We start from the raw sequence: 12,951 nt of genomic DNA on the forward strand, positions 1-12,951 counted from the left end.
CAGCACACACTGAAGGCATTTGCCTTAACTTACATTACAGAATTTTTGCAGAGCTGAAAAAATACCTTCAGGTAACTAATATCTAAGTTGTATCAGGACAGCAGGATAAATCATGTTGGGATATGTGGCAAATTTATCTTGCATGTTATTTTACTGGTTATACAGTTTGTAGCCAATACACTAAGACTACTACATTAATGTAGAAAACTAGAAACTCTATATTTGCAGCATAGCGTTGGGATAACCTGATATCTATTAATAATAATAAATCTGATACTGAATAGAATATTAAACATTTTTCAAAATGTAGATGACCAGATTCCACACAGCCCCTTTCAATGCAACTACAGCAACATCTGTAACCCAACAGCAGACCTGTGATGACTTCATTCTTGTTTCAAGACAACACAAAGCAAAGGGAACAAAACAGCTTGTTTAAATTCTTTATTAAGCAATTGTGAATTTGAGCAAATCCTCAGGCCCCTCCCCACTTTCAACTTGGTCCACTCCAAGCAATTCAGCCAACATTATCGGCAGAAGACCGTGCCTACCTGGGAAACAGTAAAACATTTTTTTTTACAGTACTAGGAATTTGTCATGTGTCAGGTGCAAAAACCAAACCAAACAGACAAAAGGTTATGTACATATTTAAAATAATAAAGAAAATAATAAAAAAAAATACCAACAGGCTGCAGTGGGGAAGAAACTGTTGTGGTTGCTTGAGGTCCTGGGGCCTGTTCCAGAAAGTGTTATGTTGAAACGTAAAATGTTAACCCTGAGATCAGGGAAACTGGGTTTTTTGATCCAGGAAGCAAGGTAAGTCTTACTCCTAGTCCGTTATCATGGTAACTGACTCCATGAAGTGAACCTCCTTGCTGGGAGGATCATCATAAAGAAACCCTGAGTTTTTACTTGTCTCCCCCCATTTGAAGCAGCTGACATGGGTAGTCTGTTCTTACGCAATTCCACAGATCAGAAGCTGAATTAATACACAAGGATTTACAAAGAGAGAAGATTATTCATAATTCTAACAGACATGTTATTTCCTTATCAACATCTCATCAAAGGGTACCGTTTTGCAGTCAAGCATACATATCCAACTTGACACATTGGACATGAGATGGCGTCACAGCAAGATTTGAACTTTGCACTGTAATACTTTTTAAATTTATTTTGTTAATGGGTCTTTCCTTATGTTAACATTTTTAGAAATTCAAGGGTAATTCACAAGGAAAAGTCCTCACAGAATTCCATAAATGTGTGAGGAGTAGAGGTCTACTCGGCCTCTCTGTCCAGATGATTTAAATAAATAAATAAATAAAAAACATCAGACACACTTCAAATTATCTGTGTGGACACAGTGTTAATTTTAAATCACAATGGCTCTGAATGGTCAAAGCCTCAGGACCCCTGTGCTCTTTGGGGGACCCCAGGTTTGTACCCACTGGTCTAGTACAATACATTTACTTTCTAAAGATGTCTTTATGCTTCACCTTTAGTTTCCTCCGTGTGTTCCTCCAATATTTTAATCAGCATGATGCAGTTTTAATGAAGTTAAATATTCAGTCAGTGGATTCCAACTTGACTCGGGAGCAGTTTTCTTCCATGGTGCTTCTCTCTTCTTAGCAGCAGCAGCAATGTACCCTTCTTCATGAAATACATCTTTCCCATATGCTTCAATTAGCACCTCTTGCTTCAGTTAGGTAAAATAACCAGCTTTTTGTCAGTGCTCTCTTGATGGCTTTTTGTTTTGGTTCCCAACTCTGAGTAAAGATACTCAGGTGTTGACTTGAACCAACACACAGCAGCTGTTCTGGAACTGAAAAGTCAAGAGTTGCTCAGCTCAGATTAAGTTAACCCAGAGTTTATTTTTACACTCCGTTGAACCTCCTTTCTGGAACAGGCCCCTGGTCCTAATGGACCAAAATCTGAAAGTATTACAAGCAACCAATTTTATTCTAGCAGTTACATATAATTAAAGATGCACCGATTTGATATTGCTATTGGTTCAGATATTGAAGAATCGGATATCAGTGACAATAGCGCAGATGTAGTGGTTTTTTTTTTTTGTGTGTAATTCTATGCTGTGCGCTTTAAGTGATGCCATGCGCCAACAACACACCATGTGTAGGCTCACATTTGTTTTCAAAGTAGAGCGAGCACAAGGATCAGCCATCTGGAACCTTTTCACTACTTCAGCCAACACATTCATTAGCTACGTGCAAAACCCGCACAGTGAATGTTTTCAGAATCTTGAGAAATCTGCTTGAGCAGGTCACTGACACTGAGTGCCATGTGTGTGAAAAAGCTTAACAAGTTATGTCTTTTTTGTTTTTGTTTTGTTTTACCAAACTAGCAAAGGTTTTTTTTTTTTTTTTTTTTTTATTTAGCAGCTTTTGTGATGGATGTTTAACTTCAGGGCCTAAAGTATTTCAGCACAGTGCTGGAAAAAGTGTTTGCACCGGCAAAAGAAAAACTTCGTTAATATGTGCAAATATGGACTATTGTCACGTTGACTTCATCTACCAATGGTGTGAGATTAACGCAGCTTTGCTCTCAATTAAAGACATTAATAATCACTCAGAAGCTGAGCTGGGCCTTGGAAAACATGGCTGAGAGACCCAGCTGCAGTTTAAAGAAATCACTGTTCTACATTCAAAATGTGGGGCACATCAAAGATCTTATGATCAAGCCTCATTCAAGTGTAACATAACTTGCGATGTAGAATTTCAACAGACTTTATTTACACTGCCAAGACCTGTGAAAAATCAACAAGATGACCATGAAAGGTAGCATGTGAAATAGGGCTGCAATGATTAGTCGACATTGTCGACAATAAAAAGACAATGAATCAGTCAATGGATTTTTTTTTTTGACGACTGTCGGCAAAAAAAAAAAAAAAAAACACTACAGAGTGAGACATCGTCTTCTTTTCTTGTCTTTGCTGAGCGTTGCACATGCGCAATAAAGTCCGCCAGGGGGAAAATATGGCGGTGGACAAGGGAGCAAAACGGCGGCAGGGGACGTCAAAAGTCTGGGATAACTTTCCATTAAACTTACAAAATAAATTAAATACATGTGAGACTTGTAAAGCAGATTTTGCGTACCACGGAACTACGTCTGCAATGCTGGAACATTTAAAGAGGAGGAACGTCGGACTCACACAACCTCATGCAAGATTTCAAAGCTGAAAGTAAAATAAACGCCATTTATAATACTCAGGAGATAAATAATCCGATTGGTCGACTAGTCGTTTTAATAGTCGGTGACTAATCGACCATTAGAATAGTCATTAGTTGCAGTCCTAATTTGAAACGGTTGCACAAGATACAGTTTCACTATTATGTTCAAGTATGCTGTGAATTTTGGTAGAAAAATAATCTGGATAGACTGAAAATGACCATAAAACAGGAAGGAAATAAAATATATTGCTTTTGGTAAGAATAGTTTTGGGGTTTGGTGTTGTACTGTGTGATGCACTCATGCACATTCTGATGCACAGTTGCTCATGTTGATGGCATCATTACTGGTTGCCTACCTACGTATTTTGAAGTTGTTATAAAACAAATACTTTGACAAAATGCACTTGGAGTGTTGATTTAGTGGCCTTAAGACCTTCTTGTTTGAGAAACATTAGAAATAAAATACCCCAACATCACTAAAGTAACTTTTAACACACATGAACCCGGTACTGGGTCTGGCGGCAAGAAGGGTTAATTCATACCGACTAACACAGGGTTCCTACAGCTTAAAGCAAGTTAAATTTAAGACTTTTTAAGACTTTATTAATGCCATTTTAAAATAAATTTAATACCAACTTCCCAATTAACAAAAGTGGGGGAAAAAATACCACATCAATTACAAGTGGTTAGGGACAATTTCACCCAAATGTTCATTTTAACATAAAACATGACTTTTTGTTCCCGTGAAAAACTTCCATTTTGAAAAACTTAACACTTTCCAGAGTTGAAGACATGGAAAACAATACATAAAAATCCAAACTTGCTGATGTAGGCCGTCTTGTCGGACCCGCATGCAAACGAGTAGGTAATGTCGGAGTCTGGGAACATTGCACTTAATAAGTTTCCAACTCCCTCATTAGACTTGATCTGTGTTTTGTCATGGTGTTCAGAGACCACAGTACCTCTTGCTTTCAGTGTAGGCGTACACCTGAACATTGTTTGGAGATGTGGTGCTGCTGTCCCAGTTGTTGATATCGGTAGTGGGGGTGGAGGCATGGTGGAGACGAGAGGAGAACAGAACTGGGAAATACCTGGCGTATGCAGTTGGCAGCTCGATTCTGACGTTTTGTGTTTCGCGCCGTGCATGTGAGACTCCACTGCCTTGACTCCCATCGTGCCGAGTTTGAAACATTTTTTTTTCACAAAATACACAAAATACACCGTGCCTCGTACACATTTAAGACTTTTGAAAGATCAATTTAAGACATTTTAATGCCAATTAAGGCCTTATTTTTAGATTGATGAATTCAATGCCTTTTAAGACTTTTTAAGGATCCGCGGGAACCCTGTAACATGAACCAAGGAGTAAACATTGCCGTCTACAGCTGTGAGAGTGAGCTCAACCATGGTATTTACTGTTGCTGTAACACTGAAAAAATTATTTAAAAAATTAACTTATGACGACTGAGAAAGACTGAACACAAATAAAATGCCCCAAAGCAGAAAATCCTATTCTGCAGATTGCAAACTGCAGGTAGTAAAATAAGCGGCTAAAAACTAATCGAACAGCAGTTGGCGGCGTTTTATTTCTTTTCACAACACATTTTATAACTGATCCAACATACTCCGGAGCAACTTCTATTCCAGAAAATACGGTACTAATTTTACATTGGATTTTCAATCCCAATTGCACTGACTGGACTAATTCAAAAAATGTTTTATTCTTGTTCTTACCATGTTGTCGACCAGCATAGTCAAGCTATTGGTACTCTCCCCAGTTTTAGGATTTAATATTGGTGTTATACTCCTACTTGCACTGACTGAACCAGATTAAGTTTTGTTATATTTTTACTAGGGCTGTCAAATAATTAAAATGTTTAATCAGACTTATTATGGTTTTAAAATTAATCATGATTAATTACAGCTTTAAAATTACAAATTTCAAATGATTTCAAAATAATCACCATTTGGGACTATGCCTGAAATTTGCCTGTTTTTACTGTATTATATCAACAGAACGAACCGATGCTAAAAATATTTACTGTTAACTGACCTTGTCTTGGGTAAACATCAGGTGTTTACCCAACACCGATCTTTTTTTCAGTGCTCCTGCCTGGCACCCATCAGAACTTTTCTAGAGCCGCACCTGCATAGCTTAAATATAAACCTTTTCTACAGCTACATCCTTTTGTCAGCCACTGTGTTAGAAAAGGTCCTGCCAAAAATAACACTTTGGGATGAATATGTGACAGTGTGAAGCATGAACCACTAGCTTCCACCATCTCAGTTGAACGATAAACGCAACAAGAGAAAAGCCGATCAGCTGATCCCGAGCGCCATTATGATTCACAGAACATGAGAGGAGGAGGAGCAGCTGCATTCAAAGATGCAGGAAAACTGCGGGTGTGGAACCCTCTCACCGGGAAAAGATTGGGTGTTAAAATACCCCCATTCTCCACGGAGATCAATGGGTTGCTCCATTCATGCTGCGTTTATTCTGAAGCCAATCCTTACAACCACCGACTGATCTTTTCCATCGTTCTTTTCCATGTCCGACGTCACAACAGAGAAATGACGGATGTATGGGGCTCGTCATGCCGCGCATGCCTTACCTGCATTAAAGATTTTAACACAATTCATTACATAAATTAATTAATGCCGTTAACACATTATTTTTGACAGCCCTTATTTTTACATGTTTGACCAAGCTTGTGAAGCTTATTTAAGATTTTTAAAGTTTTTTTTAAGATTGCTGTAAATAATTATATGAATACATTTATATCTGGTTTTTCTTTTTTTTTTTAAAACAGGAAAGAAACTTGTTAAGTCCAGTCTGATGTTGCCTTGCACAAAAGAAATACCTGTCTTTTCCACATAACGAGACGTAATTCAGCACTGTTTTTCCTGTATTGGATTGGTATCAGCCGATACTAAATCTCAGATGTCGGTGTCGGTAGTGAAAAAAGTGGATCGGTGCATCCTTAATTTAAATGCAAAGCACCTTCATCATCATTCAGTAGAAATTTACATTTTTACAAATACGAAAGAAAAAAAATGGCTTTTGAAATCAAACCAAACTTTAAGGAAGGCCAGATTTAATAATGTTGAAATACTTAGGAACCAAATCCACACATAATTAGTAGTTCTATAAATTTCACTGAAATAATGCATTATCACAACAGAAGCCATTATGGGCTGTAAAAAGAAAATCAAATCGGATCAAGTCCTGAAATCACCTACAGGGAACACACTGCATTTGAGGAATTTCAATTGATCTGCTCAACATACTTACACTAGTACATCAGTACATGGTGAAAGAACTGGTCCGACAACTTCAGGACATCATTTGGGTACACTGCAGGAGCCGTTGCCTTGGAGTGGTGTTTATCCTGCAATGAAAACACAGAATTAAACCCAATGAGCTTTTTTTAAAAAAAAAAAAAAAAAAAAAAAAAAAAAGTATTTATAAAGATATATGAAAACGATAGTGTAGTCCTTCATCCAACTGCAAATTCTCTTCAGTGTTTGTTTCCAGTTTTTCCTTTAGGGTGGTGATGTTTCTCCAAAGAGCTCCAGTATTTGAATGGGCATGCTTGTGGAAAAGGTTCTGATACTGAGGAAATGCTTAATTTATATAAAGTATTCAGATTTTAACCAAAAAAAAATCATTACCTGATGGAAAAATTCTCTGTTGCCAATCTTAACTGCAGCTTGGACGAGTCAGGTAAAAAGGATTGTTTTGAGGGCTCAAATAAGCTGACGATTTAAAAAAGGTTGCTCAAAAGGGAGGAAACTTGAGTTGTCGTTGCACTTACAAGCTTTAACTGATCAATATGGGTTTTTTTTTTTTTTTTTTTTTTAAAAAGGCTCATCCGAGTTTATCTTCATTTTGCTTTGTCCCCTGAGGCAAAAGTTGTCTTGATTATCACCTTCTGAGTGGAGATTGCAGTACAGGAAAATGAGAAACTCATTTACAGATGAGAAACAAAGAGGTTTGCTTTGCTTACCAGCTGTTGACTAGCAGTCGACTTGGTTTGGTTGTTGCCTTTGGTTTTGTCGTTGCATGCCATCAAATGGCTCTATGGTGATGAATCCATTTCCAAGGAAACTACATTAGAACATTTTGACAGTGACATTTTCCTAATCTTGCAAACAGATGGATCCAGTTGGAAGCACATTTGCTGAAGAATGAACTCATCATTCCAATATACGAACACTCGCCTACTGTATGCATTACAGAGCTTTAAAAAGCAGACTGTGCTCTCATTTACATTTGTCTTTGTGGTTTTGGGTTGAAAATTGATGAGCAGGTATCAAGGTACAACTAAAACCTTTATTAGAGAAAGAATGTCATACTTATAGAGCATTGAGTCCAACAGCACTAAATGTACAAAAACTAACACTTGTAACTATACTGACATGTGCAGAGAAATATTTAAAAAAAGAAAAATATATAAACTTTTACACATTAAAAATTAAAAAAAAAATGGGGAAAGTCAAGATACAAGTTAAAGCTAATCTTCCTATTCCACAGAGTTAGACATGGATATTTTGTCTTGCCAGGATTTCTTCCAAAAACACATGTCAAGTGTGCACGGACACTAATGTTTGCTTTAATGTGATTTCCAAGTCCAGTTTCAGTATCTGCTGCGAGCCATTCCCCTATCGGCTCGACTGCCACCACGACCACCACGTGGCCCTCCACGATTTGAGCCACCATACGAATCACGAGGAGGGTAGCCTCTCTCGGCAGGGGGAGCTGGGCCCCTTTCCTGCCTGGCCATTCGCTCACCGCGGCTAGGTGGATATGGGTCACTCCGACTGCTGGGGTAACTGTCACGACTGCCATAGCCATCCCGGGAGCTGCTTCCATAGTCATCATAACGACTGCTTCCACCGCCCCCACCATAGGATGGTGGAGGGCCCCTTGAAGGTGGGGCGCTGCGTGAGTTACCTGCAGGGTCAATGGTTCAGGTAATTGGAAAGGTTTAATTTATACATTTTATTGCACTTCAAGTGCTCATCTTTTGCCAATAGAATTAGTTCTGTAACAATTTTCATGGATGGCATATTCAACCCTCCAACCAATTTATGAGACTATAATTTTAACATGGATATTTTAGTTGATAAGTGCAGTAACATATCCAAGCACAGGGAATAAGTAGGCAGTATTTCCCACTTTTGCATGATCTGAGTAGCCATTTTTCCTTTTAGAGCTCCAAGTGTAGCAAAGGATGAGGTTTTCAGACTTGTCTTGATTTTTGAAGGTTACTCCTTGAGGGAGTGCTTTGCTAGGCAACACATACTGGACAACGGATATTTCCTTGGATTTTGTGAGTTTCCTTATGGTTGCAAACTTTGTGAGGCTCAGTTATTGTGTTACTTCTGCATGACATTGCCAAACAATTTCCCGATGAATGCAGCAGTTACAGGGATTGCGATAAGAGACTCAGTTTTTGGATTTAATTCTGTTGGGAAGCCAATGGTTTTACATTTTGAATAAAATGAAAGTGTCCAAGTTAGAGTGCTGGTAAAAAGTGCTGGAAAGTTTCCTCTTGGGAGGCGAAAAAAAAAACAAAACAAAAAAAAAAAACCTTGAGTGGAAGCCAATGCCATGATCTGGTTTGTTATTGTGCATCTCTTATCTTCGCAGTGATTATCTGTTGTCATTTTACGGATTGGAGTTGTATCTTACCGTAACCATCATATGAATCTCGGTATGATCCACCACTGGGACGTTCCATATATCCTCTAGGTTCTCGGCCACCTCCATAACCATCACGGTCACTAATAAGAACATGTAAGTATTATTTGAAGTTCAAGTAAAATTCAATCTCTGTCTTAATATCGCTATAAACCAAGCAAAGCCACTCTCAAACCTGTATCCTCTTGACACTGAGCCATAGTCATCTCGTGAACCAGAATTTGAGTATTCTCTGTATGAGTAATCTCTGGAAGGAGGTCCATAGTCTCTTGAATCTCTAGAATTATAATCCCGACTCGAGTATCTTAAAAAGAAAATAACACAATCATCTATTAAAACGTTCTCATGATATGATAAATTATTTTACTTTGTGGATAAACAATTAGGAATGACCAAGGATACAGCTAACTTTACAGCTGTAGTTTACAATCATATTAAGATGCCAAATTAAACTTTCCCCTGACATGATATAAAACCAAGACAAGAATGTTGGCATCAGGATTAATGGTGTGATCAGTCATTCTCTAATATTTAAAAGAGAATCAAAGTATTTCTTTAATCAAGACCTTGTACATTTAGTTTATGTATTAAATTTTCTTTTAGCTTTTTTTTTTTACTGTAAGCAAGAAAACAAGCCTATATTTATTTTTATTTTCACCTTTATTAGCTGTTGGAGTACTGCTATCTTTCCTGGAGTTAATCCAACATACTTCTCTTAAAACCTTTTTTTTTATTGACAAATTTGGCAAAATCTTGTGTTTGTGTAGATAGTTTAAAACATTAGAATGTAAAAAAACAAGAAATTTCTTACCCGTCTTTAGGGTTGTAATGATCATCTCTTGGTGATGGATAATCATCTCTCCTGGACATCATGGAGTCTCTCCGAGGTGGGGGAGGACCATAGGGATCCCTGTCCCTTGACATAGGGGCTAGAATGTATAATGACATATTGTATCACACAATTTTTTAAGTACTTGGACATCATTTGCTTGGTATAAAAGAGAACAGCTACTTACGCCTGCTCATGGGACCTGATGGGGCAGACCTCTTGGGTGGGGGGCCTCCATTACGAACTGGGGGCCCTCGTTTCATTGGAGGGGGCCCTCTGGATGACATCCCTTTAAAGAAGGGCTCTCCACTTCCTGAATTATCATAGTAGTCTGGACAGACGAGAAATGTGAATATTAAATTTAATTTAAAAATAAGCATTACAAAGATGCAGTTAAAACTATTTTACTATTGCACCTTCTTCTATAACTCACACTGACTAACAAAATAACTTGCCTCTAGAAGGGGGACCCCTCATGCCACCAGGACCTCCTCTGGAACCACGCGGACCTCTGGGTGGACCACGACTACGGGAGTGCATAGGTGGAGGTCCTCGCCTTCCAGCACTCTCAAATTGTGGCTTTGTAGCTTGCTCTACTTTGATAGGTTTGCCATCAAGAGACTAATTGAGGAGACAAAATTACAACCACAATTTTAAGGCAAACGATAAAATAATGACAAAAAAACGAAGAAAAAAAGATTACCTTTCCATTCATCTCACGTGCTGCATCCTTGGCATCAGCGGGACTTTCAAAGGTTATAAATGCAAAGCCTCTCGATTTGTTTGTTTCACGGTCTTTCATCAAAAGCACTGAAAAACAGAGATACAAAGTGAAGTACAAAATGACAATTAAAACAACGTGTTGCCAGGTTTAAGTTGTCCAATCCACCGTTGAAAGACTAAATTCCTTGATCTGGATCTACCACTTTAATAATAACGAACACTTACTGTTTGAGGAAACGAGGCCCTCCGAGTTTGTGCTTGATTCAATAATAACGAAAACATGTTTTAATGAAATGCTTGCCGACTAAATTACTATAGCTGTAACGGTTAATACAGTATCGCTAAGACCAGATGTCAAAATTTCGCCATTACTTTAAATCAATCTTAATTTAAACTGTAAAATCACATAGTGAGAAGCTGTGTTGCAGACATATGCTATCTCAACTACAGCAGCGATAGAAAGCGCGTTGGTCATGTTAAAGGCGCGAATTAACACAAAACGACTTACACTAATGATTTTATATCTACTCGGCTAAGTACCCACCTTCTACAATCCTGCCATATTTACTGAAGTACTGTTCCAATGCCTTCTCAGTAGTCTCGGTGTTCAAACCACCGATGAAGAGCTTCCCTGGCCGGTCTGCCTCTGCCATTCTGCTAAACGTTCTGCCTGTAACAAAGGAAAGATCGTTTTAAGTAACAGCAATGTTGGAAATTGTTTAGAAACCATACAATCATCACTAGAACTGGTCTTCGTCTTACTATAATTTCTGTACCGATTGCTGTACCTTTGTGCTAGCAAAAGTCTAAATCTGTTGAATCCGCAAAATGGCGATAAACGCCCGAGCAGATTTCGAGAGATACTTAAGGTAGCAAATGCTAGCTAGCAAATGTTTCTGCTACCAACTAAAGACTTCACTTTATGACTGTCAATGCGGTATTTCTAAAATGTATCGAATAATAGCAAAATTTTCTTCTACATCAAGCATGCAAACACACTTTTAGCTGCTACGAAACACCAACGTGCTGCTACTTTAAGAAGCCTACAACTGTTCTTCTTCGTGTGCAACTTCTTCTTCGCGTTGATTTAGCGATAGAAAAGACCGTTGCTGCCCTCCAGGGGGGTTTTCAAGGAGTGCATTAAGGGCATTTAATCTGGCTAAATCTGTTTTGCAGGCTATTCCATTTATAAACGACAAAACTGGCTAAAGAGTTCTTAATAATAAAGATATCAATACTCGATTTATAGAATTTAATGACTGCTTTTACAACTCTGAATCATGCATACATTTTTGACAACTATTAACTTTCCCCAAGTTTCAGATGTTCAGAGAGAGCAATTAAACAGGCCTTTCACACCAGCAACACGTTATCAAATAATAAGGCCCTGGGACCAGATGGTCTCAACCTAGAATTCTAAAAAACTATTTGTGACCATTTGGTCACAAAATGATAGGTTGATACGTTTATATGATATCATGTTCCTTTAAATCCCCTTCCACAATGTCAGAAGCGAATATCTTCTTAATTCTAATAACTGTGCCTCGTATAGACATTAGCTCTGTTAGATGTAGATTGGAAATTACTTGCTAAATTATTAGCTAGAGGGCTTAAAGGTATCCTTTCTGATATAATCTCAATCAACCAGATGGGACAGTTGAGATGGGACAGCAATAATGTAAGGGGACTGCTTAATCAGAGTCAAAGCAAAGTAGTACTAAAGCAAAACCATTTTAATCTTATCTGCTGTTGTGTGACACATTTTGTAACATTTGTTTAGAAAAAGCTTCACATAAGTAAAGTATTATTACGATTATTATCAAGAGTAGTAATAGTAGTAACCAAAATACGACATAGTTTTTGCTGGACAAAAACATTGGGGTAATGTAGTGTATTTCACAGTTACAGTTGAGAGCTAAATACAAAAGTAGAAAACGCTACTGTATTAAATAGACTTTGCCCTTTAGCCTGCTCCTTTAACAAACACTGTTGGCAGGAAGAACACGTCCCTGTTCCGGTTTTTCTAGTTGTCAGCCGTCATTTTAATGTTGTTAAAAATTCATAGTTTTTTCCTTGAATTGTAACTCGTCTATGCGTTTGCATTCGTGCTTTATTTTGCCATATTCACACAGTTGTTTGATAATAAGCTGTTATCTAAAATTACGTCATTTAACTTAAAGAAGGACAGGCCTGTTTACCTATAAATATAAATAATACTTGTTCGTTCAAATAAAACACAAGTAAAAAAAAAACAAAAAAAAAAACGAGTGTTCCACGCTGTCATTACATGACTTCCGATTTCTTGCCTGTCAGAGTAAAACAAATGGTGGAGTGCCTGTACAGTGTGAAGATGCAATATACACTTGAAACTATACTCATCATATATTGTTTATACATATAGATAATTTAAATATACCAGTGCTAGGTAAAGAACACTTAAAACTTGTAAAACCAAAGAACTTACCAGAATACCTACTACATGCATTTATTTCGAATGTAATTATTTGACTTCC

The 12,951-nt window shown here is 37.7% G+C and overlaps 1 protein-coding gene across 6 annotated transcripts; it reads right to left on the reverse strand.

Annotated features, from left to right (window-relative positions):
- Positions 1-416: 416 nt before the first annotated feature.
- rbmx (RNA binding motif protein X-linked) lies at positions 417-12,921 on the reverse strand. 6 transcript variants are annotated; one of them, XR_006011019.1, is made up of 10 exons: positions 11,227-11,502; positions 10,983-11,108; positions 10,419-10,525; positions 10,171-10,336; positions 9,903-10,046; positions 9,698-9,815; positions 9,062-9,190; positions 8,878-8,969; positions 6,475-6,571; positions 417-551 (listed from the first exon to the last, which is right to left on the reverse strand). XR_006011019.1 is itself a non-coding variant. In XM_041990082.1 (9 exons), exons 2-9 carry the CDS (start codon positions 11,089-11,091, stop codon positions 7,820-7,822), a joined length of 1,182 nt encoding a protein of 393 aa, XP_041846016.1. In that variant the 5' UTR covers positions 11,092-11,108; positions 12,903-12,921; the 3' UTR covers positions 7,496-7,819. The 6 variants fall into 6 exon arrangements, 5 of the variants coding, with proteins under 5 accessions (XP_041846016.1, XP_041846013.1, XP_041846012.1 ...); XM_041990082.1 differs by lacking the exons at positions 417-551; positions 6,475-6,571; positions 11,227-11,502 and adding exons at positions 7,496-8,136; positions 12,903-12,921; XM_041990079.1 differs by lacking the exons at positions 417-551; positions 6,475-6,571 and adding an exon at positions 7,496-8,136 and having other exon boundaries at positions 11,201-11,503.
- Between the last annotated feature and the right edge of the window lie 30 nt (positions 12,922-12,951).

This window comes from Melanotaenia boesemani, chromosome 7, assembly GCF_017639745.1.
Source record: "Melanotaenia boesemani isolate fMelBoe1 chromosome 7, fMelBoe1.pri, whole genome shotgun sequence".
Lineage (NCBI taxonomy): Eukaryota > Metazoa > Chordata > Actinopteri > Atheriniformes > Melanotaeniidae > Melanotaenia > Melanotaenia boesemani.

Excerpts from the sequence above, each read along its gene's own strand:
- rbmx (XM_041990082.1), bottom strand. The coding sequence starts at position 11,091 with ATGGCAGAGGCAGACCGGCCAGGGAAGCTCTTCATCGGTGGTTTGAAC. Across the intron at positions 10,526-10,982 it reads ATATGGCAGGATTGTAGAAG|TGCTTTTGATGAAAGACCGT; the intron begins GTGGGTACTTAG and ends TCTGTTTTTCAG. Across the intron at positions 9,816-9,902 it reads ATCAGGTCCCATGAGCAGGC|CCCCTATGTCAAGGGACAGG; the intron begins GTAAGTAGCTGT and ends TATACATTCTAG.